Source organism: Dendrobates tinctorius, unplaced genomic scaffold (assembly GCF_039654945.1).
Source record: "Dendrobates tinctorius isolate UK_male_01 unplaced genomic scaffold, ASM3965494v1 ptg000003l, whole genome shotgun sequence".
Classification (NCBI taxonomy): Eukaryota; Metazoa; Chordata; class Amphibia; order Anura; family Dendrobatidae; genus Dendrobates; species Dendrobates tinctorius.
Window position 1 is genome coordinate 43,060,001 of NW_027361671.1, and position 25,649 is coordinate 43,085,649.

General features: G+C 41.9%; 1 protein-coding gene across 6 annotated transcripts in view; it reads left to right on the forward strand.

The window, feature by feature from the left end:
- The window catches only part of FER (FER tyrosine kinase), a 416,817-nt gene that overhangs the window by 176,854 nt on the left and 214,314 nt on the right, over positions 1-25,649 (forward strand). For 5 of the 6 annotated variants that reach the window (XM_073548571.1, XM_073548350.1, XM_073548649.1 and 2 more), the window contains exons 12-13: positions 14,103-14,195; positions 19,688-19,891. In XM_073548571.1, coding sequence (XP_073404672.1) covers positions 14,103-14,195; positions 19,688-19,891 — 297 coding nt within the window. The remainder of the gene's footprint in view (positions 1-14,102; positions 14,196-19,687; positions 19,892-25,649) is intronic. The other variant, XM_073548684.1, reaches the window with a different exon arrangement.

Consider the following 25,649-nt stretch of genomic DNA (forward strand, 5'->3'; position numbering starts at 1 on the left):
CTTAGAATTTGCTGTGTCGCTTACCCCATGTGCAGGGCATTGTAGTAGTTTAAGTATCCATGGTGACAACCACTCAAATAGTGAGTTATGTGCTAGTGGTCGTCACCATGGATACGTGAGTTACTGCAATGCCCTGCGCATGGGGTAAGCAACATAACTTAGCAGAAGAACTGTACTACCTTTCTAATTAGAGGTGTTTGCTAATATTATTGTTACAACTACTACCTATTGAGGTAGGATCTTGGAAATAGAAAAACCCTTTTAAGGAAAGTTATGTTCCCAGTGTTGCCGCTCATACTGCTGTGTTTTAAGAATAATAACTTGCTATTACATGTAGAAATGGGTAGTAAAATGCTTTTACACTGGCCGATTATCAATTGTTCCTGGGAATGCTAGTTTCCCGACGGTCAGCGATGATAAACAGGCTACCTATCCGCTTGTTTATGAATGCTCATTTGTCTAGTCAAACTTGTTATTCCAGCCTATGTGGTGCTGAGTACGATGGCAGTCTATGGGCACGGAACAATCTTATTTCTTATTGTACAAAACTTGGCAACCTGGAAAAGGTAGGTGTCCCAAAGGTACTGGGAAGATGGGTAAACTGAAAGAGAAGGGGCAGACGTGCCAGGAGAAAATGAAACATCAGTGAGTTAAAAAATTATAAACTTTATTAAATTCAGTTGATAAAATGTCAATATGTAAGTAAACCCAAGAGTACAGACAAGGATACAATTGATGGGTTAGCAGCGTGGGATCCCCATAAGTGCACAATGTATTGCGTTTTAATGCAGTTAAAGAAGAAAGAATAGGTATAAAACAGCATATATAAATAATCAGACAATAGTTATGTTATACACATAAGAATATTTCAGTGCCATAGAAAGCACTTATTACCCACAGGGAGGTAAGAGGTAACACAAATAATAATTGGGTTTATTAGGCTCACCCATCAATCACCAAATGCGCGTTTCACAAGTGCTTCATCAGGGGTTTGTGTGTGCAAAGTAAGTGTGATTGGTCTGTCTAATGAGCCCATTAAATGAATGCTGATCTTTGGTCCTTTAGCGTTCGCAATTGTTTAGTATTAAAAGGGCCCTTGTTTCTATTCCATATTTAGCTCCAATTAATAAAATCTAGTCTGTCATACACCCTACTGAAGAATGTTTTGCTTAATAGGCATTCAGGAAACCCTGTAACTAAATATTGGTTTTCCCTCATGGAAAATGAGATTTCTAAGTCCTTTCTTTATCCCTTAATAGCCTTGTAATCTGGTGTAATGCATTTGCCCTTCCAATTGCTGTTGGGGCGGCTGCTTTGTTATGGGGAAGATGGTCTTCTAGAACTGACATGACCAATTGTATTGAAATAAGTCTGCAGCCGAGACCTTTTCATTCCTCTACAACAGTAAAGGTGTCATGGAAGAATGTTTGCAGATCAGGATAGAGCTGAAAATTAAACCATCTATTTGTATGGGAATGGTTCCTTGGCGCATTAACCTCTCTAATGTAGCTGATGAGCACTGTGCTCATCTCTGCCTGCTCCCTGAAGCAGGAGATTATCATGAATTTATGAGACATTCTGAGAGCGTTTTCACTGCTCCTTGAGACTCCGGCATTATAGGACTTGCATTGGACTTATGAAGAATTACTTGACAGCAGTTATGAGAGTGCTCCAAACTTTTATTTTTTTTTGTAGCTTACTTGAAACAAAATTTAGCGCTTATGTGTAATGAAGTTTAATCTCTTCTACTTGTTTTCTATTTAATTTTTAGAGCCTGGTGATAATTCTTAATTAAGGAAATGAGAAAATGATCGATCATATGTCTCGCATAAGATGAAATACAAAATATAGAATACTAACATTTAAAGGGGTCTTCTCATGTTAGCAAATCATCTAAAACATCAATGCAGTGGGTTTGTTTGTTTTTAACCTCTGGAGTTGTGTAACCAATCCAAGTTCCCTGCCCCTACTCATACTTGCAAGCCGCTGTTTTCATCTGTTGTGCTCCCCTCCTGTTTTCTTTTGCGGTTTGTGACCTGCCGCATGGCTCCAGTGTTTGCTGGGTGAGATGGAAGTCAATACTCAATGTTAGTCTATGGGAGCCGGAATGAGGCTCTCATGGACTTAAAATTAGAACTTGTGACAGTTACTCATCAGACAGAAGTTGCGGTCAAATGATGGCAGATCGAAGCTTGCTGGGATCAGCTGAAGACTGAGGCTGGTAAATATATTACTAAGGTAAAGGAACTTACATTAGTGGCACCAATTCAGTGCTAAAATAAAAAAAATATGCTGGAGTGGTTCTTAAGTAGCATGAAAGTAAGCAAGTTTGCATTTGACTTGCTTTACCTCCTGTCATTCTCCTGCAATGAAAGTTTTAATCTTGCCTAGTGTGCAACTTCTTTCCATAGAGCTTGGCCACCAGGACCTGGCTCAGTTTGTGCAGTAGTTACTTTCCAGAAGAGGAGCTAGCTGTTAACATCCCAGTCAGCTCTCTGAGGGCAGTTGTATGAATCTCTGGAAATAAACATGTAGTCTACATCACTCTGTAGCAGGAAAAGATAAATGAGAGAGCAGCCCCCTAGTGTGATTAAGTAAACATGACTTCTCAAAGTGAGTAACTTATTTTACTTGTGTGTGGTTCAACCCAAGTTTCGCCCTCGTGGCTTTTTCTGGAACATGGCCTCCATATGCATGAGTTATATACAGGTGCTTCTCACAAAATTAGAATATCATCCAAAAGTTAATTTAATTTCTTTAATACAAAAAGTGAAACTCATTATATAGTCAGTTGAAAGCTGTTTTTAATATTTCAAGTCTTTATTTCTGTTAATTTTAAATATGGCTTACAGCCAATGAATACCCAATAGTCATTATCTTAGTAAATTAGAATAATTAACAAAAACACCTGCAACGGATTTCAAAGCATTTAAAAATGTCCCTCAGTCTGTTTCAGTAGGCTCCACAATCTTGGGGAAGACTGCTGACTTGACAGATGTCCAGAAGACGGTCTTTGACTCACTCCACAAGGAGGGTAAGCCACAAAAGGCCATTGCTAAAGAAGCTGGTTGTTCATAGAGTGCTGTATCCAAGCATATTAATGGAAAGCTGAGAGGAGGGAAAAAGTGTGGCAGAAAAAGGTGCACAAGCAGCAGGGATAACTGCAGCTTTGGAAGGATTGTTAAGAAAAGGCCATTCAAAATTTGAGGGAGATTCACAAGTAGTGTACTGCTGCTGGAGTCATTGCTTCAAGAGCCACCACACACAGATGTATCCAGGACATGGGCTACAAGTGTCGCATTCCTTGTGTGAAGCCAATCATGATCAATAGACAACACCAGAAATGCCTTACTTGGGCCAAGGAGAAAATGAACTGGACTGTTGCTCAGTGGTCCAAGGTGTTGTTTTCAGATGAAAGTAAATTTTACATTTCATTTGGAAATCAAGGTCCTAGAGTCTGGAGGAAGCGTAGAGAGGCGCACAATCCAAGCTGCTTGAGGTCTAGTGTGAAGTTTCCACAATCAGTAATGGTGTGGGGAGCCATGTCATCTTCTGATATAGGTCCACTGAGTTTTATCAATACCAAAGTCAGCGCAGCCATCTACCAGGAAATTTAAGCACTTTATGCTTCCCTCTGCCGACAAGCTTTTTGGAGATGGAAATTTAATTCTTCAGCAGGACTTGTCCACACTGACAAAAGTACCAATACCTGGTTTAAAAACAACAGAATCACTGCAAGATTAACCAGCAAATTCGTATTCTATGGGGTATTGTCAAGAGGAAGATGAGACACCAGACCCAACAATGCAGACGAGCTGAAAGGCTGCTATCAAAGCAACCTGGGCTTCCATAACTGGATATGAGCGAATTTGTTCGAATTTGGTTCTGAAAACGATTGGCGTTGAATATTTTTTTCGCAATATTTTGCTTACACAGCCTAACGTCATTACAGTCAATGGGAGTATAAATTGCCGAATATGTTCGGAACCGATCATTGAACATACATTCGGCACAAATAGTGTTCGAATATGGCTAGGATATGTAAAAATCAAATTTGGGCACAAAAAACGAACAAATTCGCTCATAACTATCCATAACACCTCAGCAGTGCAACAGGCTGATCGCCTCCATGCCACACCGCATTGATGCAGTAATTGATGCAAAAAGAGCCCCGACCAAGTATTGAGCGCATTTACTGAATATACATTTTAGTAGGCCAACATTTTGGATTTTAAAATCATTTTTCAAGCTGGTGTTATAAAGTATTCTAATTTATTGAGATAATGACTTGGATTTTCATTGGCTGTAAGCCATAATCATCAACATTAATAGAAATAAACACTTGAAATAGATCACTCTGTAATGACGCTATATAATGAGTTTCACTTTTTGTGTTGAAGAACTGAAATAAATTAACTTTTTGCTGATATTCTAATTTAGTGAGAAGCACCTGTATATTTTTTTACTTTTAAAAGATGATACATTGTGTACAACTATGCTGGCATCGCTGCATGTCCTCTCATTCCCCACTCCCCAACTTGTTCAAAGCTCCAGGCCATGCTGTGAATTCTGTTTACTTCCAGCTCCTTGCCTTGACTCCTGTCTGCTGTGTTCATGTTTCCTGACTGTGTGTGTATAGGGGGGCAGCACCTGAACTCTGTGCTTCTTATGGAGTCAGGGTGCACATAGCTAATGTGTCCCTGACCAATTACCTAGAGCCCTCTAGTATTTATGGCTGCCCCACCCACTGAACCTTGCCTGAGCAATGTCTAAACTCAGTATATTGCTACTGAGCCTGCCAGGTCCTTTCCTGTGTATCTCCTTCTCTGGAGGTTTTTCCCCTTGCCTTGCTTGGTACTCTGTCTGCCCTCCAGGAGGCATAATATCCTGGTCTCTGTGCTTTGTCCTAGCCCTGTCTCTGTACTTATCCTAGTACTTCTCTGTCCGCCCTCCAGGAGGCAGAATATCATTGCCCCGGTGCCATTACTCCTTGTCTTGGTCCAGCTTTGCTTTGTATCTGTCTCTTTAGTCCTATACCTTGTCTCACACCTATGCCTTGTCTGAACTCTGTCCTACCTCTGTCAGTCTCCTTGTCTGTGGTTCCTTTCCCTGCTGTGTCTTTCCTGGTGTCCTCCCTGTCTGCTTGTGCTCCGTACTTTAGCATTCCGCTCTGTTCTGCCTGTGCTCCGCTTCTGCTGCTGCAGAACCTCTTGCTGCAGCTTCTCTCCACGGACTTTGTGGTTCAGCTTTGCTCTGCTCCTGCTGCTGCAGAACCTCTTGCTGCAGCTTCTCTCCACAGACCTTTTGATTCAGCATTGCTCTGCTGCTGCAGAACCTCTTGCTGCGGCTCCGCCTGCTCTGCACTCCTTCGCCTCCGCCTGCTCTGCACTCCTGCGCCTCCGCCTGCTCTGCACTCCTGCGCCTCCGCCTGCTCTGCACTCCTGCGCCTCCGCCTACTCTGCACTCCTGCATGTATCCGTACCTGCACCTCCTGTGTGAACAGGTCCAAACCTGTTCCTTCATATTCCACTCCTACCTGCCTGTATCAGTACCGTCACCCGCTGTGTGAACAGGTCTCTACCTGTTCCTTCATATACCACTCCTGCCTGCCCCGTGTCTCTCCCGTGCCAGCCTGCCCCTTGTCTCTCCCTTATTAGCCTCCCCATGTCTCTGCCTTGTCAGCCTCCCCGTGTCTCTCCCTTGTCAGCCTCCTCGGCTCTCCCGTGCCAGCCCGCCCCGCGGCTCTCCCGTGCCAGCCTGTCAGTCGCACCTGTCCAAGTGCTTTGTCCCCGAGTGGGATCAGCAGCCACAGCCAAACACCACCCTGGAGTGGCACCTGGCAGCTACCTGCCGCACAAGCCTGACCTCACCATCAGAGGCTCCAGCGAAGACCGAGGTAGCTGTCATAGTCATGCCCTTTCCAGGGTAGTGTGGTTTGTGGCACAGTGGAGTCACAACCCCCCCCCCCGACAAGCGCCAACCTGCCAAGGCGTGAGCGTGACACATTGTACGTGTAAACTTTGTATCCTTTTACTATCTTCTGTTTTTCTGTACTGTGAAATCCATAAAGAAGGTAAAGCAACCAGTTTGTGAAACATCTAAACAAGAAATAAAAAAGGGAGGGATGGCGTGTGAGTAAACAGCAGTTTGGGTAGGTTCCTAAAGGTGAAGTTACAAGAATAGATATTCTTGGTATTCAGGGTATTCCACAATTGACATCCCGTAGTACCAAGTTTAAAAACAAATAGAATATCCTGAGATATTATGGATGCTGTGAAATGCTCCATCAGCATCAAGATTAATCTGGTAGATCTACTCATTCTAGATGTTTGGGGCGTACAAATTAGAATGGGTGATACAAAAAGGTTTCCGAGCCAAAATGAAATTCCTACTCTAAGAGGAGAACAAGCGGTAAAATAGTGGCAAAATTATATATGGTGGAGCTTGAAATGAAAAATAGTAATTGGCAAAATGTTAATTTTAATAATTGCCATACCTCTAAACAAAGTCCCTTTGCCTGTGTCCAGATCTGCATCCATGCCAAGAGAAAAGTTTAGAGAATATAGCTTAGCCGGCTCAGAAGCTGAATCCCCGGGTATTAGTCAAAAATAGTCGCAGATGCCCAATAAAATAGGAATATACTAAACAATCAATTCACCATAAATCCAGGAAGAAATATGTTAAAAACTTATTATTTTTCATAGTTTTAGAAAAGTTTGAGTTTAACTTAATTCTGCAAGTAAATTAGGGGTAGAAATTCTGGGTTGAGATGAGAAAAAGATCTATAAGCAGCTATTTTATGATGATTTACCGACTACTAGACTGGAGATGTTGCTTATCATTTTTTCTACACCACATATGTGTTAACAATAAATTTATCATAAATCCACCTTCTACACATAACAGTATAAAGCGCCCATAGCATATTTTGTAAATTTTAGATATCATATTTTTGTGTCAAACCAATAGATAAATGTATATTCCAGCATGTAAGGATGTTAAAAAAATAAACATTCGGTATGTAATTAATGAACTTTATTGAAACATATAGAATTGGTAGAAAAACTAAGGTTAGCCCACCGCACAATAATCCCAAACACAGCAAATATGAAAGAGAGAAGATTCATTGGGTCATTGGAAGCGTGGCAAAGTCCAGACCTCAACCCAATTGGGATGTTGTGGTGGGACCTTAAAGGGGTTGTCCAGGCTTGAGGCCAAAGTCTGTCTCTAAGTTGAGCTTCTCTTAGAACTTTATTATAAAAGCTTGAAGTTCTTCCAGCGTGTTCTTTCCAAGGATCATCCGTGCAGGGGCAGAGTGGTGACTGCGGCGTCCTGCTTAGCACCTTATACTGCTGAAGAACCAGCACCGCTCACATATATCGGTGATGATGAACATTGAATTCTCCTTTATAGTCGTACATTTAATAGCATATGAATTGTCATTGTGTTTTTGTTGACCACTACTGGCAAATACACCTGCTAACCAAACATTAGCAACTAATTAATGGGTTTTATAGTATGCAGGGTGTGTTGGCATACTCACAATTTCATTAGTATTATGCTAATCTAGTTCAGTTGTACAGTTTGTATTTCTATTATCGGAACGTGTCCTTTCTAGATTATGTTCAACCTCTCTAAAAACTGTTCATTTTTTCATGCACATTAAAAACTCAAGCTGCACAGTATAAATGGCTATTGAGGTCGATTGCGTTCATGATGGTGAAGTACTGAGCAAGGTAGACTCATTATGTAAAATTACATTATGTATGGTTATCTTCTCCAGAAGTTATCCACATTCTCATACGAACTTCAGTAGAACTACATTACACAGCAGCTCTGATATTTATAGTGCGGTTAGTCAATATACATAAATGATTTTTCTTTAAGTAATTGTTGAATCATTGTATTGATCAGCACTTTAAAATAATGGCACCTTTTGTGCTAAAAAAGAAAAAATTGAGAACATACTGATCCCTGATGGAGATGAGCATACTCTGCCTTCCTTCTGAGATCCATGTTTACAGTATCGCTGGATATCATTTGTTCCCCCTTATGGATTGAGGATAACTTTCAATTTTCAGCAACCTCCTCTAAGAAAACTTTGATGATACTGTACGGTAATTTAACTTGCACAGTATGCTGCTCTTTTCTCCTGAACTTAACCAAGTTCACTTTTAATCTTTGAACCAATCACAGAAGATGATGTTATCAGGTTCCTTGCGTTTTCTCACCCTGCAACCTGCACCAATGGCCCTTTTGTTTCTCCCTTTCTTCAGCCACTAGGTCCTAGATGTTACTGCCGACCTAAGGAAAGTGATTAGCCTCTTTTTCTTCAAGTAGCTTTCCCTCCTCCTTGAAACACGCCATCATTAACACCTTAATAAAAAAAAAAAAAAACAATCCCCTCAGAAAACTCTTTTAGGCTGTGTGCCCACGTTGCGTTTTTTTAAGCGTTTCCGCAGGGCTTTTAGACGCTCGTTTCTGCTGCTGAAACGCTTAAGAAAAGCATCCCATGGAAACATAATGGAACCGCACATGTGCTAGTGGTGCGTATTTTTCCGCTGCGGAAACGCTAAGCGTAAAAAAACCCAGCATGTTCATTAATTTTGCGGAAACGCACGCATAGGAAAACGCATGCAAAAACACTTACAAAAGCGCTTCATAAAACGCACACGTTTTCCCAGGAAGAAGGTGTGCGTTTCTGCTCAGGAATAGTCTGCATGAAAAACGCTACGTGGTCACATAGCCTTCAAGTTAACACTCTACAGAAACTGCCCTAACAATCTACTAGAAGCAAAATCTTATGGCAACTGCTACTGGCTGATGCTCCTGGATCTCTCTGCATTTGACACTGAGGGCTACCGTTCTCTCTTGAATCATAGAATTGTAGAGTTGGAAGGGACCTCCTGGGCCATCTTGTCCAACCCCCTGCTCAAAGCAGGATTCGCTAAATCATCCCAGACAGATGTCTGTCCAGCCTCTGTTTGAAGACTTCCATTGAAGGAGAACTCACGACTTCTTGTGGCAGCCTGTTCCACTCATTGATCGCTCTGTCAAAAAGTTTTTTCTAATATCTAGTCTGTCTCCTCCCATTCAGTTTCATCCCATTGCTTCTAGTCTTTCCTTGTGCAAATGAGAATAAAGATGATCCTTCTACAATGTGACTGCCCTTGCGATATTTGTAGATAGCTATTAAGTCTCCTCTCAGTCTTCTCTTTTGCAAGCTAAACATTCCCAAATCCTGCAACCTTTCCTCATAAGACACGGTTTGCAGGCCGGTCACCTTTCTGGGTGCTCTTTCCTGAACTTGCTCCAGTTTGTTGATGTCTTTTTAAAATGTGGTGCCCAAAACTGGACACAGTATTCTAGATGAGGTCTGACCAAAGAGGAGTAGAGGACAATAATGACTTCATGTAATCTAGACTGTATGCTTCTGTTAATACATCCTAGAATTGCATTTGCCTTTTTTGCTACTGCATCACACTGTTGACTCATATTCAGTCTGTGATCTATTAGTATACCCAAGTCTTTTTCACATGTGCTGTTGCTTAGCCCTATTCCTCCCATTCTGTATATGCTTTTTTCATTTTTATTGCCCAGGTGTAGTACTTTTTCATTTTTCCTTGTTAAAAACCATTCTGTTAGTTGCTGCCCACTGCTCCAGTTTATTTATATCTTTTTGAATCCTCTCTCTCTCTTCTCTAGTATTAGCTATCCCTCCTAGCTTTGTGTCATCAGCAAATTTAATCAGTTTTACCTTCAATTCCTTCATCTAAATTGTTGATAAAGATGTTAAACAATACAGGGCCCAGGACAGAGCCCTGTGGTACCCCACTAGAGACATTCTTCCAACTAAGCCAGTTATGAATCCACCTAACAGTTGCCTTGTCCATTCGATACCTAGTCATTTTTTCAATAAGGATTGTGTGAGATACTTTGTCAACTGCTTTGCTGAAGTCAAGATATACTATATCTACAGCATTTCCCTGATCCACCCAATCAGTGATTCCGTCATAGAAGGAAATTAAGTTAATCTGACATGACTTATTAGTTACAAACCCATGCTGACTCTGTTTAATCACTTTATTCTTATCCAGATACTGACATACATGTTGTTTAATAATTTGTTCAAAGATCTTTCCTGGTATAGAAGTCAGACTCACCGGCCTATAGTTGCCTGGGTCCACCTTTTTCCCCTTTTTGAAGATAGGAACAACATTTGCTCTTCTCCAGTCTTCTGGGACTTCTCCTGTTCTCCAAGAATTTTCAAAGATTATGGAGAGGGATTCAAAAATTTCTTCTATCTCCTTCAGTACTCTGGGGTGTAATTCATCTGGACCTGGAGACTTGAATTCATTTAGGTTAGCTAAGTGTTTCCTACTATCTTTCTGTTTATAGATATCCTGGATTCTTCTATTCCCTTAATATGATAATGAAGATCAGTTGATGTTACATTTCTTTTCTGAGAGAAAACAGATGCAAAATAGGAATTTAAAAGTTTGGCCTTCACAACATCCTGTCTTACCATTTCATAATTTTCATCCTGTAAAATCCTATAGCATCTTTGACTTTTCTTTTACTTTTGACTTATCCCCAACATCCTTTATTATTGCTTTTGATGTCTCAATTCATTGTCCGCTTTAGATAATCTGATTTGTGCCCTGCAGGTTCTGCAGACAGCATTATATTCTTCTTTAGATATGCCTCCCTCTTTCCATTTTATAAACATTTCTTTCTTCCTTTTTAGCATGTGCTTAAGTTCTGTGTTCATCCATCCTGGTTTCCTTAAATGCTTCCTATTCTTCCCTCTTTTCGGAATTGTTAACAATTGTGCTTTGAGAATTTCATTTTTGAACATTTCCCATCCTTCCTGGATATTTTTGTCTTTAAGGATATCCAGCCATTGGATCCCTCCAATTATCTTTATGAATCCCTTAAAATCTGCCTTTCTGAAATCTAACCTTGACGTCTGAGTCTTCACAGGTCTTCCTCCTCTAGTTATCCAAAATTCTGAAATGGCATGGTCGCTACCTCCTAGGGTCTCAGCCACGTTTACCTCCTCAACCATTTCCTCCCTGTTTATAAGGATTAGATCCAAGGTAGCAGTTCCCCTTGTTTTCTCCCCTACCTTTTGGAAGATAAAGTTGTCAGCAAGAGAGGATAAGAATTTCCTTGACCTGTTAGTTTTGCCTGAGAAAGATTCCCAACAAATGTCTGGATAGTTGAAATCTCCCATGACAACTGTCATATTTTTTGGAGATCTCGGCCATTTGATGCATAAAGAGTTCATCCATATCTTCAGCTTGCACAGGCGGCCTGTAGTAAATGCCTACAATGGTATCCTTTCCATTGCTCTGTCCTTGTATTCTTACCCAAACAGTTTCCACAGAACTCCCAGTCTCTGAAGCTTCAATCTCTGTGCAGATATACGCGTTTCTAACATACAATGCGACACCTCCTCCTCGTTTATTAAGTCTGTTAATTGCAAATAAGTTGTATCCTTCTAGCCTTGTATTCTAATCATGTGTATCGTCCCACCAAGTTTCAGTGATTCCAATGACATCATATTTCTTTTCCCACGTTAGTATTTCCACTTCTCCTTGTTTGTTGCCCATGCTTTGTGCATTAGTATAGAAACATTTTAGTTTGTGATTGGTTTCTCTTTCTCCAATATTTTTATTTAGATTTTTTTGTCTTTGTTCTTTCCTCCCACTTCTAATACCAGAGTTCTCAATAGCATTTGCCAGGTGTATGGCTTTTTCTGGCCTTTTGCTTCCCTTCCCACATTGTTCTAGTTTAAAGCTCTCCTGATGAGTGTAGCAATTGGCGATTTCCAAATACATGTGTTCCAGTCTTCGTAAGGTGCACCCCATCTCTAGCAAGTAGTCCATCGTATAGGTAATTCACTCCGTGATCCAGAAATCTAAATCCTTGCTGATGGCACCATCGACGTAGCCAGTTGTTCACCTGCAGAATCTTATTCCACCTCCTTGTTCCATGGCCATCCACTGGGAGGATGGAAGAGAAGACCACCTGCGCTCCCAGTTTTCACTTTCTTGCCTAAGTTTTCAAAGTCACTGCAGATGGTTTCCAGGTCATTTCTTGCTGTGTCATTTGTCCCCACATGTATTAACAGGAATTGGTAGTCATCTGTAGGTCTGAAGAGTCCTGATATCCTGTCAGACACATCTTTAATTTTTGCACCTGGAAGACTGCACATTTCTCTTGAGGTTATATCCGGTCTGCAGGTAGCGGCCTCTGTTCCTCTCAACAGGTAATCCCCCAATGACCACCACTCTCTGTTTCTTCTTCACAACATTTTTCTTTCTCCATCCAGGAGGATTCTGAAGGTGTACAAGGTTGCTGTTTGTGGGCAAAGTCTTATCCTGATGTATTTCTTCATCGTTTTCCTGCGTGAGAGCCTGGTACTGGTTCCTGAGCAGTATGGGTGCTGACTGCCTCCTGATCCTCCTGCTTCTCTGGGTCACATGTCCCCATTCCTCTCTTTCTTCAGGTGCACTTCGAATTTCTTCTCTTTCTGTAACATGAAGAGATAATTCTGCTCTGTCTAAGAACTCTTCACCTTCCTTAATGATCTTCAACTTCGCTAACCTCTCATCGAGATTTTGCAACTTTTCCTCCCAACAGAGACACAAGCTTGCATTTGTGGCATGTGAAGTTTGACTTTTCCACTGGTAAGTCTGTGAACATGTAGCAAGAAATGCAGCTCATCAAATGGCTCCTGGCCTCTTCCATATTGAGATTTCAAAACGATGAAAAATGAGCCAAAATTCGGCGCGCGGTTTACCGATATCCTCTTTTCAGTTGCAACAGCCAAAACCCAGTGATCGTTGAGCTTGCGGAGACTCTTCACTATCCCAGAAGGCACTGGGAATATGCAAATGATCTACTCAGGACTCTACCCCTTGGTACTCCTCCTACCTCTCTGAAACGCTCTTTCAGTTTATCAGTTGACGGCTCTTCTTCCCCTTATTGTCTGGGTTCTTTACGGTTAAGTCTTAGGTCCCCTGCTTTCTTCTAGGTTTACCACCCCCCATTGGACAAATCTGCAGGTTTGGTTTTCAGTACCATTTCTATGCTGACAGCAAATTATACATATCTTCTTACATCACTCCGGCAATACTCCAAAATACCAGTGATTGTCTGCAGTCTCTAAGATATTATTCTCACTCTATATGAAACTGAATCGGTCAAAATCTGAATGTGTTTCCCCCCTGTAATAACCTTATCCAAACCTGAAAATGGCATTTCCATGAGTGGCTCTGCATGCTATCACTGTATTGGGGTTTTATTTGATTCAGATCATTCAATCCCTATATGCAATCACATTCTTGGATCTCTAGAATTAGACCTTAACATACCTTTGAAATCTGCAAAGACTCTTACTGTTGCTCTGATACATTTTCGCCTCCACTACTGCAACTCTCAACTGTCGGTCTGTCTCTTACTAAACTCTCAACTCTCCAATCTATCCTGAATGCAGTTGTGTTTGTCGCAGGTCGCCACACTGTCAAAAGGACGCATGCGGCGGCAAAAGCATACCCGCGCATGGCCTGCATACCCAATGCTAAAGATGAGGTACGCAGGCCGCATGCAGCGGCATGCGCCCATAGGCGGAGCTGACCGGAGGAGGCGTGACAGGGGCGGAGCTTCACAGTGAGTGTCTGCTGCGCCTCCAAACGCAAATGTGAAACCAGCCTAACTAATCTGTTCCCTGTTCTCCATTCCATGCACCCAGTAGCACTTTGTATCTGTACTTGTATAGATACTGGCTGGTGACTGGATCATGCAGCTTTATTTGAATTCTCCTATTTATAATATTGAAGGCTGGACCTATTTCCTCATAAATTGTAAGCTTGTGAGCAGGGTCCTTGCTCCTCCTCCTGGTATGTGTTATATTCTGCGTTGTTCTGTAATGTCTTGTCTTGTTTGTACAAGTCCCCTGTGTAATGTAAAGTGCTGCAGAACATGTTGGTGCTATAGAAATAAAAATGATGATTATTTCATCTAATCTGAGTATCTATATAATGTATTCCTTTGAACTAAATATGGTGTTTGTTTGTATTTTTTACATATTTCAGGACAAGAAAGAACGAGTGTCAAAGTTTGATACATTGCGTCACTCTATAGCAGGGATTATACGGTCTCCAAAATCCATGCTTGGATCTTCATCGGTAAGTTATGTTACGTTTAGGCTACGTTGACACAATAAGTTTTTGCGGCATCAAAAACGCTGCATCTTACTGTCCAATCAAAGTGGATGAGTTGTAGAAACCTCATGCCCACTGTGCTTTTATTTTTTCATGTTGCATAAATTGACTTGTTACGCGTATTTAAAATCTGCCGTATCTAAACTTCTCTTGTTGCCACGCTGAGCTTCATGTGCAGATTTTCCCCATAGAATTGCATTAACCCTTCACCCCCAAGTGACTTTCTTTTTTTTTTGCTTTGTTTTTATTTTTCCTCCCTTTCTTCATAGAGCTATAACAATTTTATATTTCCATACTCATAGCCATATTAATGCTTGGTTTTTGTGGAACAATGTTGTACTTTTGAATGACCCCATTCATTTTACCATATAGTGCACAGGAAAATGGGGAAAAAAAATCCAAGTGTGGTGAAATTGCAAAAAAAATAAAAGTGCAATTCCACAGTTGTCGTTTGTGTTTTTATTTCCCATGTTCACTATATGGTAAAACTGACCTGGTAATAGGTTTCTCCAGGTAAGTACGAGTATGCAGATACCAAATGTGTAATTTTGTTTTTTAACTGGTGAAAAAAAAAAATTCAGAAATTAGAATATTTTCTTTTTTTCTCTGTTTCCTAAGACCCGTAGCATCTCCAATTTCATGATCTGGGGCTGTGTGAGTGCTTATTTTTTTGCAGCCTGAGCTGACATTTTACTGATACCATCTTGGGGTAGATAGAATGCTTTGATTGCCTCTAACTGCGTTTTATTGCAATGTTGTTTTAGTAATGTTAGGTGTAGAAGAAATCACGAACTCCTATGAATGCCGGGCACTGGAGGATAGTAATGACAGGCATGGAGATCATCAGCATACCCCTGGCTGTCATGACAACCCATTGGCACTCTGCGATCACATGACCGGCGCACCGTTGGGAGCGTAGAACAGCGCTCACCCCTGACAGCTTTTGTTAAATGCCGCTGTCGGAGATTGACAGCCAGATTTATCAGTTTAACAGCCAAGGGTGGAGTGGTGTCGTTAAACGCGTATGATGCTGATTAAATCAGCTGTCATTTGTGGGGAAAGATGTAGGCTGAATGTGAGCCCTCATCAATGACAGGGACACGACGTATTATGTAAATATATGTAATATTGGGAAGGAGTTGCGTGTGGAAAATCGCTAGGTAAAAACTGCTGCCGAAACGCACTAAAACTTAAGGAATCTACACATGACTGTATCAATAAAGTTTTGTCAATTCAAAATACTTGGATTATAAAAAAATGAAGCCGCTTTATATTAAGCATGCCCTATTAAAAAGGTGCACGCCACTTAAAGACAACCTGTCCGTAGGATTTTACCCTACAAACTAAAGGCATGGTTTGCGCAGATTGAGATTTTGGGTCAGTAAATTTTTCACGTTGCTGAAATTTCGATCTGCGCATGCGACGCATCCAGCACCATTTTATTGAAGTCCTGCACACAGGACGCCGACTCAGTGCGTAATTACCGCCTGCGCGATGGCAGAACTTTAAAAAGGAGGCATGTCGTTGAATAATTAGTGACCTGTACAAGAAGCAGAGGAGGCTGGTGGGGCAGATAGCGAAAGAAGACCCTGCCCCCACGTCTCGCCCCGAAGCACACAAGACATCATTTTATGAAAATTTCCTAAGGTGAGTATTCAACAGCCACTGAGTGGATCCCGTTACATAAAGTATCATATTCATCAGCATCACAGCACCATTATGGCCATGCCTATAGTTTATAGGGCTAAATCCTGCTGGCATGTTCTCTTTAATGACTTTGGAACAGCGTATGTTATTGGCATGCCAGCATTCTACTCCAGTCATGCACGATCGCTTTGCGGAGTTTGACTGGCGGTGTTGGCCCGCTGTGCCATGTTCTGCCCTATCTTCTACTCAGCTATTTTGATACAGCTCCTTCAAACTGACGTGAAAACTTCAGGTTGCGCAAAACAAAAATGCAACTTTTCAAAGCATTTTACTCACGTTTTCTGACTATAAAAGCCTTGATAAATTGTCCCCATTGTTTTTTTCTTTTTCTTTTTTCTACACTTGATGCAAAGCCCTTGTGAGTTACAATGATCTCATACTGCTCTCCATTGTGAGCCATGGCATTTCTACAATGCACATGGTTATAGAAGTATTTGGCTCCTAGCTGCTGACTATTTCATGTGCTTTCCCGACATTTCAGCAAGCGTTCATCAGTACAGTATGCAAATAAACGTACAACTGGAGCTTTTAAAGATCTGCATGCCTTCATGTGATAGAACTGGATGAAATAGAAATGGCTCAGAGGAGAGGCTCATGCGCTTTTATTCTGTTTATTTACTTTCCCTCCACCTCTGCGCAGTATTTTTTTTTATGTTCAAAAGGCAAAGAATCTTTTTTTTTTCTTTTATAGTTGAAATGAAACCCGTGGGCTTTTTTCAGCTGAACTGAATGAGAGTTTCACAGTGTGAAGTCAGCAATTAACAGCGATGCGGTGAAATGAGAACTGATAAGAAAAGTTATGGCGTGACATAAACTGTTACTATCTTACCAAGTAATATACTGTAGAGATGTGATCACTATACAAGCAGCAATAACGATGGTTCATATAACCCAGGGTGTCCATGGCCCTAAATTAAAATTAATTTAGCTAAGTAAATTTTCACTGGTCTCATTATGGGTTACAACAACTGCACATGGATATTGGTGTCCAAGATTATATATTTTGGTGCATGTCAATTATACCAGTCACATAATCAGCTATTTAATCATGACTATTAGTGAGCTTAGAACTTGGGTTAGATCATTATTTAACCTTACTGGTCTGGTTGCAAATGTTTACACAGATTCTGTATGCTGGTTGATCTAAAAAGTGCGACTTTGTCTAATTGCATGCCCCACTTTCCTTTGGGTTGCCCCAGCACACCCCTGTCTCCTCTCAGTTGCCTGGCATGCCCCTCATTGCTTGCGACAGCCCCGATAGACTTCTCTCTTTTGGGGCGGCCCTAGCAAGCCTCTCTCTGCTTGGGGCCGCACCGACATGCCCCTTTCTCCTTGCGGCTGTTACGATACGCCCCTCTGTCCTTTGGGCGGTACCGGTACGCCTCTTTTTCCTTGGGATGGTTTCAGCAAGCCTCTCCTTGGGCCGGCATTGGTACTCCTCTCTTGTTGCGAATGCTCCAGCATGCGCCTCTGTGTTGCGGCTGCCCCGGCACGTGCCTATCTCTTTGCGGTGTCCCCAATGCATGTCTTTCTCCTTGGGGAGTCCCTGGCAAGCATATCTTTTCTTGGGTCCCCATCGGCACACCGTTTTCTCATTGCGGCATAATCGGCATGCCCCTCTCTCCTTGAAGTGGCACTGATATTCTTTTGTTGCAGCTGCCTCAGCACACGCCTCTCGTTGCGACTGCCCCAGTACGCGCCTCTCTTGTTGTGCCTGCCCCGGCACGCGCCTCTCTTGTTGCCGCCGCCCCGACACGTGCCTCTTGTTGTGGCCGCCTCGGCACACGCCTCTCTTGTTTTGGACACCCCGGCATGCGCCTCTCTTGCTGTGGCCTCCCCCCGGCATGCACATCTCTCTTGTTTTCGCTGCGTGAGTGCCGGCTCTGTTACATAGCGAGCATCCGGCAAGAGACTAGCTAAGATAGCATTGGTTTAATCTCTTAAATGCTTATATCAAGTATGATGGCGGGATGTAAAGAGGACCATTCACCACTTTTTACACTAGAAAATGACTGACTTATGATAACATGGCAGAAAAGCTCAACAAAAATTAGTATTTATTATTTATTAATTTTTTCCCCTGTTATGGACATTTTAGCTTGTACATTTTTGGGCTCCTAATGTGCTAATTTCCTTTTTAACCAAAGGATTGTTTACTCAACCAAGGGCTTTGTTAGGAGAGATTCTTCTCTGTGGATGTTTGCTTTTCTTCTGTATGTCATTACCCAAACAGATGACTGTTGGCGTCCTACAGTGGGAAAAGCAAATTTTCCCAAAGACGGCCTGAAATGTTTTTTTGTGTAATTTGGGGAGACTGCTTTGATGTAACCTCATCACGCTCAGATCTCCTCACTCTCGGTGTTTACTGCCAGTATAGCGTGGGCGGAGAGGAGGTGGTCTGTGCTGTAATGTGATTACATACAGCGCTGAGGATGTTTCTTGGGCATCAGGGAATAATAACATGATACCTGGGATACATCCTGAGCATTGTACGCGACACGCTGATCTCAGACTACAGCTTTAGTCTCCCGATGTCATGTCACTCGTAATGTAATAACATTACAGCGGTGGCAGAGGAGAGCTGCAGCGTGTCACATACAGCGCTCTGGATCTTTGCACAGCATGGGGTATTATTCCCCGACGCATGGAATAGATACACGGTGTATGTAATGACGTTACAATGCAACCTTACACATTTCCATGCTGTAATGTTTTAACAAGCTCAAGTACCCCAAGGGGACTAATGAAGATGTAGGAAATGTACAAATAAATTAAAATATAATTTAAAAATGTTTTATTATATTGTAAATTGCACCCCATTTCCCCAGTCACAATAATAATCACCTGAAACTAATAAAATATTAAAATATTTATTTCATACCGTGAATAGTGAAAAGTTGACATTCCCAAATTGTTTCTTTTGGGTGGGGGGTTTGATACATTTGCCAAAAAATGCAATAAAATGTTATCACAACATCACGTCTATTTCAAAATGGTATCAATAGAAACATCAGCTCGACGCACAAAATGTGCCATCACAGGAGTCCATCTGCGAGAGAATAAAGAGATTAGGGTCTCAGAAAATGGTCACACAAAATATTTTTTTAAACCACTAAAATATTTTTTGCTCACCTCTTGTGGAGAACTTGTGTAGTAAGCACAGTCTATGGTAAGCTCTTGAGAGAACAAAGGTACGAGATTCCCTAATTTTGAGTTGGAGCGGAACAAATATAGAAGGTCATACGAGCTGAACTATATATTGGTTACAGAATACATTTGAGATTATTGTAGTGCAACTTTGAACACAATTATTGAATTTAAATGGGTTGTCCACTACAGGATAACTCCAATTTAATCAGTTCAGGACTTGCGTTAAAAATAAAAACTGTGGATAGTCACCGCCGGCAGCTGAGCCATTCCAGCTATGTCGGCACTGCTGTTCCTGGTAAATGAAGCAACTTTTTGTGTCACGTGTGACATCAATATCCCGTCATGGCGGACATCTGCTTTGATGAAATGGTAAAAGCTGCAGCTGACAAGCAGCCGGCATGTTATGCAGCAAGTTACGTCACTTTTTGGGAACAGCGGTGCCGACATTGCTGGAATAGTGTCTCTGCAGTAGGTGAGTATCCACTGATTTGATTTTAATTTGGGCCCTGGATTGATTATGCTGGGGTGGTCTAGTAGTGGAATATCCCTTTAAAGACTCTATGTATGGATATGCTTAATACAATTTTTTTTTTTTTCAGTTCTTTGATGTCATTTCCACCAGCGAGAAGCCTTTGTCAGAGCAAGATTGGTACCATGGTGCAATACCAAGAGTTGAAGCACAAGAGCTGTTAAAGCAGCAGGGAGACTTCTTGGTGCGAGAGAGCCATGGGAAACCCGGTGAATATGTCCTTTCTGTGTTTTCAGATGCACAGCGGAGGCATTTTATCATTCAGTTTGCTGATGTACGTCTGTGAGATAATTATTATTATTTCTGAATGTTTTCTCCACAAGTTCCACTCCATACATGCATCTATGTGATTGTTTTATACAGGCACACTGCCACCCGTGTCTTCAAAATGGATCACCATTTTTGATTATATTTTGGTTGCCACCAAAACCCCTGCTTTGTTTAGCCCCCTATTCTTTTAGCCAGTTTCCAGTTTCCTGACCAGGCCTAATTTCTCTAATCTGACCTGTCACTTAACGAGGTAATAACTCTGGAACGCCTCCACATATCCCATTGATTGAGATTGTTTCTTCGTGACACATTGTACTTTGTTACTGTTAAGCTAAGTACACATGTACCGGAACTCTCGCGGAAATTACCGCGAGAATTCCGGAATTCCAGTCCGCGGGAAAATCGCATTTTAAATTCCCGCGGAAAAACTAGCATTTTGCAAGCGTATTTAGCTTGCAAAATGCTAGCGTTCTCCAAGCGATCTGTAGCATCGCTTGGAGAACTGATTGACAGGTTGGTCACACTTGTCAAACATAGTGTTTGACAAGTGTGAGCAACTTTTTACTACTGAGGCCGCCTATGCGGCATCAATAGTAAAAGATAGAATGTAAAAAAAAAATAAAAAATAGTGTTATTCTTACCTTCCGACGTCCCGCGCAGGCGTTCCCAGTAATCCTTTGCGAAAATGCCCGCGATGACGTCCGTTCTCGCGGGATCGCGACGTCTCGCGGTAATTCGCGATGACGTCGCGCGAATGACCGCGAGACATCGCGATCCCGCGAGAACGGACGCCATCACGGGCATTTTCGCAAAGGACTACTGGGAACGAGAGCGTGAAGAGAAGCAGAAAGGCTGCGCGGGACGTCGGAAGGTAAGAATAACAATATTTTTTATTTTAAATTCTATTTTTTACAGGGATATGGTACCCAGTCTCCTCTCCTCCGGACCGTGGGTACCATCCGCAAATGTTCTGCTTACTTTCCGCATGGTGGGCACAGCCACATGCGGGAAGTAAGCGGAACAATGCATTCCTATGGGTGCGGGATCGCCGCGATTCCACAAATTAATGAGCATGCTGCGGTTTTTACCGCGAAGCGATTCCGCCGCGGTAAAAACCGCAGCATTAGCACAGCATTGCGGAATCCCATAGGAATGCATGGGATGCTTATTTTTCGCGTTTTCGCGGCAAAATCGCGCGGTTAAAACCGCCGCGGAAACGCGAAAAAAACGCCACGTGTCAACTCAGCCTTAAATTCAGGGCAATATGATTTGCATTTATTTATGAATATATCTACAATTTTTCAAAAATGTAGACAAATTCACAATTTTTAAATCTTTTGAATTTTTGTGCCTTTGAAACAGATGGTCATACCATACAGAATAGTTAATAAGTTATATTTTTCGCATGTCTAGTTTACATGAGTATTATTACAATGAACAACTGGTTTTATTTTCTTACCAGATTTAAAAATTTAGTGTCAATTTTTTTTAAATTTTTTTTTTTCCATTTATATTTGCAGCCTACATTTTTAGGGGCCACATTTGAAGTTAGTTTGAGGGTCCTACAAGGAAGAAAACCTGAGACAGTACCCAGTTTTAAAATCTACCCCTCACCATATTCAATACCACATTCAGAAATGTTAACCCTTCAGATACTTCACAGGCATTAATGTAAAGTAGAAGAAAAAAAAATACTTTTTTTTTTTAATTTAAATGTCGCTTTAGCCCCAAATTTTTCATCTGTACAAGGGAAAACTGAGAAATTGGACCAAAAATGTGTTATGCAATTTCTCCTGCTTGCTTCGATACCACATATATGGCTGAAAACTACTACACAAAATAGGAAGTTCTGATGTGTACAATGTCCGTAAAGGCTTAAGCTTATAGAATTAAGGGGAATCTGTCACCCCGGCTGCCGGCACTGCCATCAGGGGCTTATCTACTGCATTCTGTAATGCTGTAGATAAGCCCCCGATGTAACCTGAAAGATTACAAAAACGATTTAGATTATACTCATCCTGGAGTCCGGTCTGGTGGGTGTCGCGGTTCCGTCCGGCGCCTCCCATCTTAATACGATGCCGTCCTCCTCCTTACCTCTGCCGCGGCTCCTGCGCACGCGTACTTTCTCTGCCCTGTTGAGGGCAGAGTAAAGTGCTGCAGTACGCAGGCGCTGGACCTCTCTGACCTTTCCCGGCGCCTGCGCACTGCAGTACTTTGCTCTGCCCTCAACAGGGCAGAGAAAGTACGCCTGCGCCGGAGCCACAGCAGAAGTAACGAGGAGGATGGCATTGTATGAAAATAGGAGGCGCCGGACCAGACCGCGACACCCACCGCCCCCAGGTGAGTGTAATATAACTTGTTTTTCTTATCTTTAAGGTTCCCTCGAGGGCTTTTCTACAGCATTACAGAATGCTGTAGATAAGCCCCTGATGGCGGTGCCGGCAGCTGATAGGGCTAAAATGAGGTGATGGATTACCTTTAAGCAAATAGATAAAGTATTTGCTTAATTCTAATAATAATAATTTTTATTTCTATAGCGCCAACATATTCCGCAGCACTTTACGTTTCAGAATAAACTTAACTTCCACGGACTCCGAGTCTTGGGCTGGGTAGTTGATCCCACGTTGGTATATAGGTGGTTCCCTCCTAACAAAAATATACAGGAGGCTTGGGCTTTATGCACACAGAGTGTTTTTGATGGGTGCACTTTCGGTACCCTGATAATGCCGATTTTTTTTTTTTTTTTTTTTTCCCAAGTTGAGATCTTCACAATAAGGTTACAGTTGTCACATGGAAAATCAGTTTAAATGTTGCAGGACACTGAGTCCTTCGTCATCTGCTTCATGTAGTTTTAGCAGCTTCAGAAGAACTACTACATATCTGCAAGAACAGAAAAATCAGATTTTTTTCAGACCTTGCTGCTTTCAAGCAGATTTTAACCTGGAAATATGGAATTGTAAGGTAGTAAACTCTCTTTCCCGAGCTTAGTGTCTCGCCCGCTATGCTGTGCTTCCCTCGGATAGGTTAGAATGGGAGCTTTTACTGATCTGCTTTAAGGGTCTTGTCAAGCAGTGTGTCATGGATTACTGGTATCAGGTTCAAGACAAGTTGACAGACTTTGAGCAAGTGGCTTGACCATATTCTGTACCGGGGGTTAAAGGGAAGCATCGGCAGGGAGGGGGCTCCCTCCGTGCTTCCCTGAGCCCCCACATCAGCGAAATGTGCAGCGCTGCTGCTGGGGGCTCTTTCCCTGCAGGCCCCCGAATCCAAGATGGCGACGGGGACCTTCGGGGGCCTGTAGGGAGCTGACTTCCTCACTGCCTGCAAAGCGCAGGCATGAGGAAGTCCGCAGCAGTGCCTGTGACAGATCGCTGATCTGTCACAGTGATCTGTGATGTGACAGATCAGCGATCTGTCACAGGACAGTGATGTCCCACCTGGGACAATGTAATAAAGTTAAAAAAGTGTAAAAATAATTTTTAAAAAATCGCTAAATTAAAAAAAAAAAAATATTCCCAAATAAATTCATTTTTTGGAAATAAAAACAAACATTGAAAGTACACATATTTAGTATCGCCGCATCCGTAACGAGCCGCCCTATAAAACTGTCCCATTACTTAACCCCTTTAGCTAATCCCTTAAAAAATAAAAAACGAAGCAAAAAATGATTTATCATACCCCCGAACAAATAGTACAATAACGCGCGATCAAAAAGATGCATATAAATATCCATGGTACCGCTGAAAACGTCATCTCGTCCCGCAAAAAACGAGCCGCCACACAGTATCATCCACAAAAAAATAAAAAAGTTATAGCTCGCAAAATAAAGAATAAAGCGATGCAAAAATAATAATTTTTATATAAAATTGTTTTCATTGCATAAAAGTGCCAAAACATAAAAAAAGACCTAAATGAGGTATCGCTGTAACCGTACTGACCCGAGGAATAAAAGCGCTTTATCAATTTTACCGCACGCGGAACGGTGTAAACGCACCCCCCAAAAGAAATTCATGAGACGCTGGTTTTTGTTAATTCTGCATCCCAAAAATCGGAATAAAAAGCGATCAAAAGATGTCACGTGCCCGAAAATGATACCAATAAAAACGTCAACTCGTTCCGCAAAAAATAAGACCTCACATGACTCGGTGGGTCAAAATATGGAAAAATTATAGCTCTCAATATGTGGTGATGCAAAAACTATTTTTACAATAAAAAGTGTCTTTTAGCGTGCGACAGCTGTAAAACATAAAAACCGCCATAAATAGTAAATGAACCCCCCGTTATCACCCCCTTCGTTAGGGAACAATAATAAAATTAAAAGAAAATGTTTTTATTTCCATTTTCCCTTTAGGGTTATGGCTAGGGCAAGAGTTAGGGCTGAGATTAGGGTTAGGGGTGTGTTGGGGTTAGGGTTGGAGTTATAATTGGCGGGTTTCCACTGTTTCCACATCAGGTGCTCTCCAAATGCAACAATGGCGTCTGATCTCAACTCCAGCCAATCCTGCGTTGAATAAGTCAAATGGTGCTCCTTCCCTTCCAAGCTCTGCCATGCGCCCAAACAGTGTTTTACCCCCACATATGGGGTATCAGCCTACTCTTAGAAAAAATAAAAAATTGGGGGCAAAAATATAATTTTTGTGGAAAAAAATAATTTTTATATTTTCACGCCCGGGCGTTATAAACTTCTGTGAAGCACTTGGGGATTCAAAGTGCTCACCACACATCTAGATAAGTTCCGTGGGGGGTCTAGTTTCCAAAATGGGGCCACTTGTGGGGAGTTTCAATAGTTTAGGTACATCAGGGGCTCTCCAAACGCACGTGACACCCGCAGATCATTCCATCAAAGTCTGCATTCCAAAACGTCACTAGTTCCCTTCCGAGCCCCAACGCGTTGCCCATACAGTAGTTTTTTCCCACATATGAGGTATCAGTGTACTCAGGACAAATTGGATAACAACTTTTGGGGTCCAATTTCTCCTGTTACCCTTGGGAAAATAAAAAAAATTGGTGACTAAATGATCATGTTTGTGGAAAAAATACGATTTTTTTATTTTCAGGCCCGTGAGTTATAAACTAATGTGAAGCACTGGGGGGTTCAAAGTGCTCACCACACATCTAGATAAGTTCCTTGAGGGGGTCTAGTTTCCAAAATGGTGTCATTTGTGGGGGGTTTCTATTGTTTTGGTACATCAGGGGTTTTCCAGTCGCGACATGGTGTCCGATCTATATTCCAGCCAAAAAAGTCAAATGGTGCTGCTTCCCTTCTGATCTCTGCCATGCGCCCAAATAGTCGTTTACACCCACATATGGGGTATCAGCGTACTCAGGACAAATTGTAGAATAACTTTTAGGGTCCTGTTACCCTTGGGAAAATAAAACTTGGGGGTGAAAAGATCATTTTTGTGGAAAAAATATTATTTTTTAATTGTACTGCTGTACGTTATAAACTTCTGTGAAGCCCTTGGGGGTTCAAAGTTCTCACCACACATCTAGATAAGTTCCTTGGGGGGGTCTAGTTTCCTAAATGGGGTCACTTGTGGGGGATTTCCACTGTTGAGGTACATCGGGGCTCTCCAAACGTGACATGGCGTCCGATCTGAATTCCCGCCAATTTTGCATTGAAAAAGTCAAACGGCGCTCCTTCCCTTCTGAGCTTTGCCATGCGCCGAAACAGTGGTTCCCCCCCACATATCAGGTAACAGCGTACTCAGGACAAACTGCACAATAACTTTTGCAGTCCAATTTCTCCTGTTACACTTGGT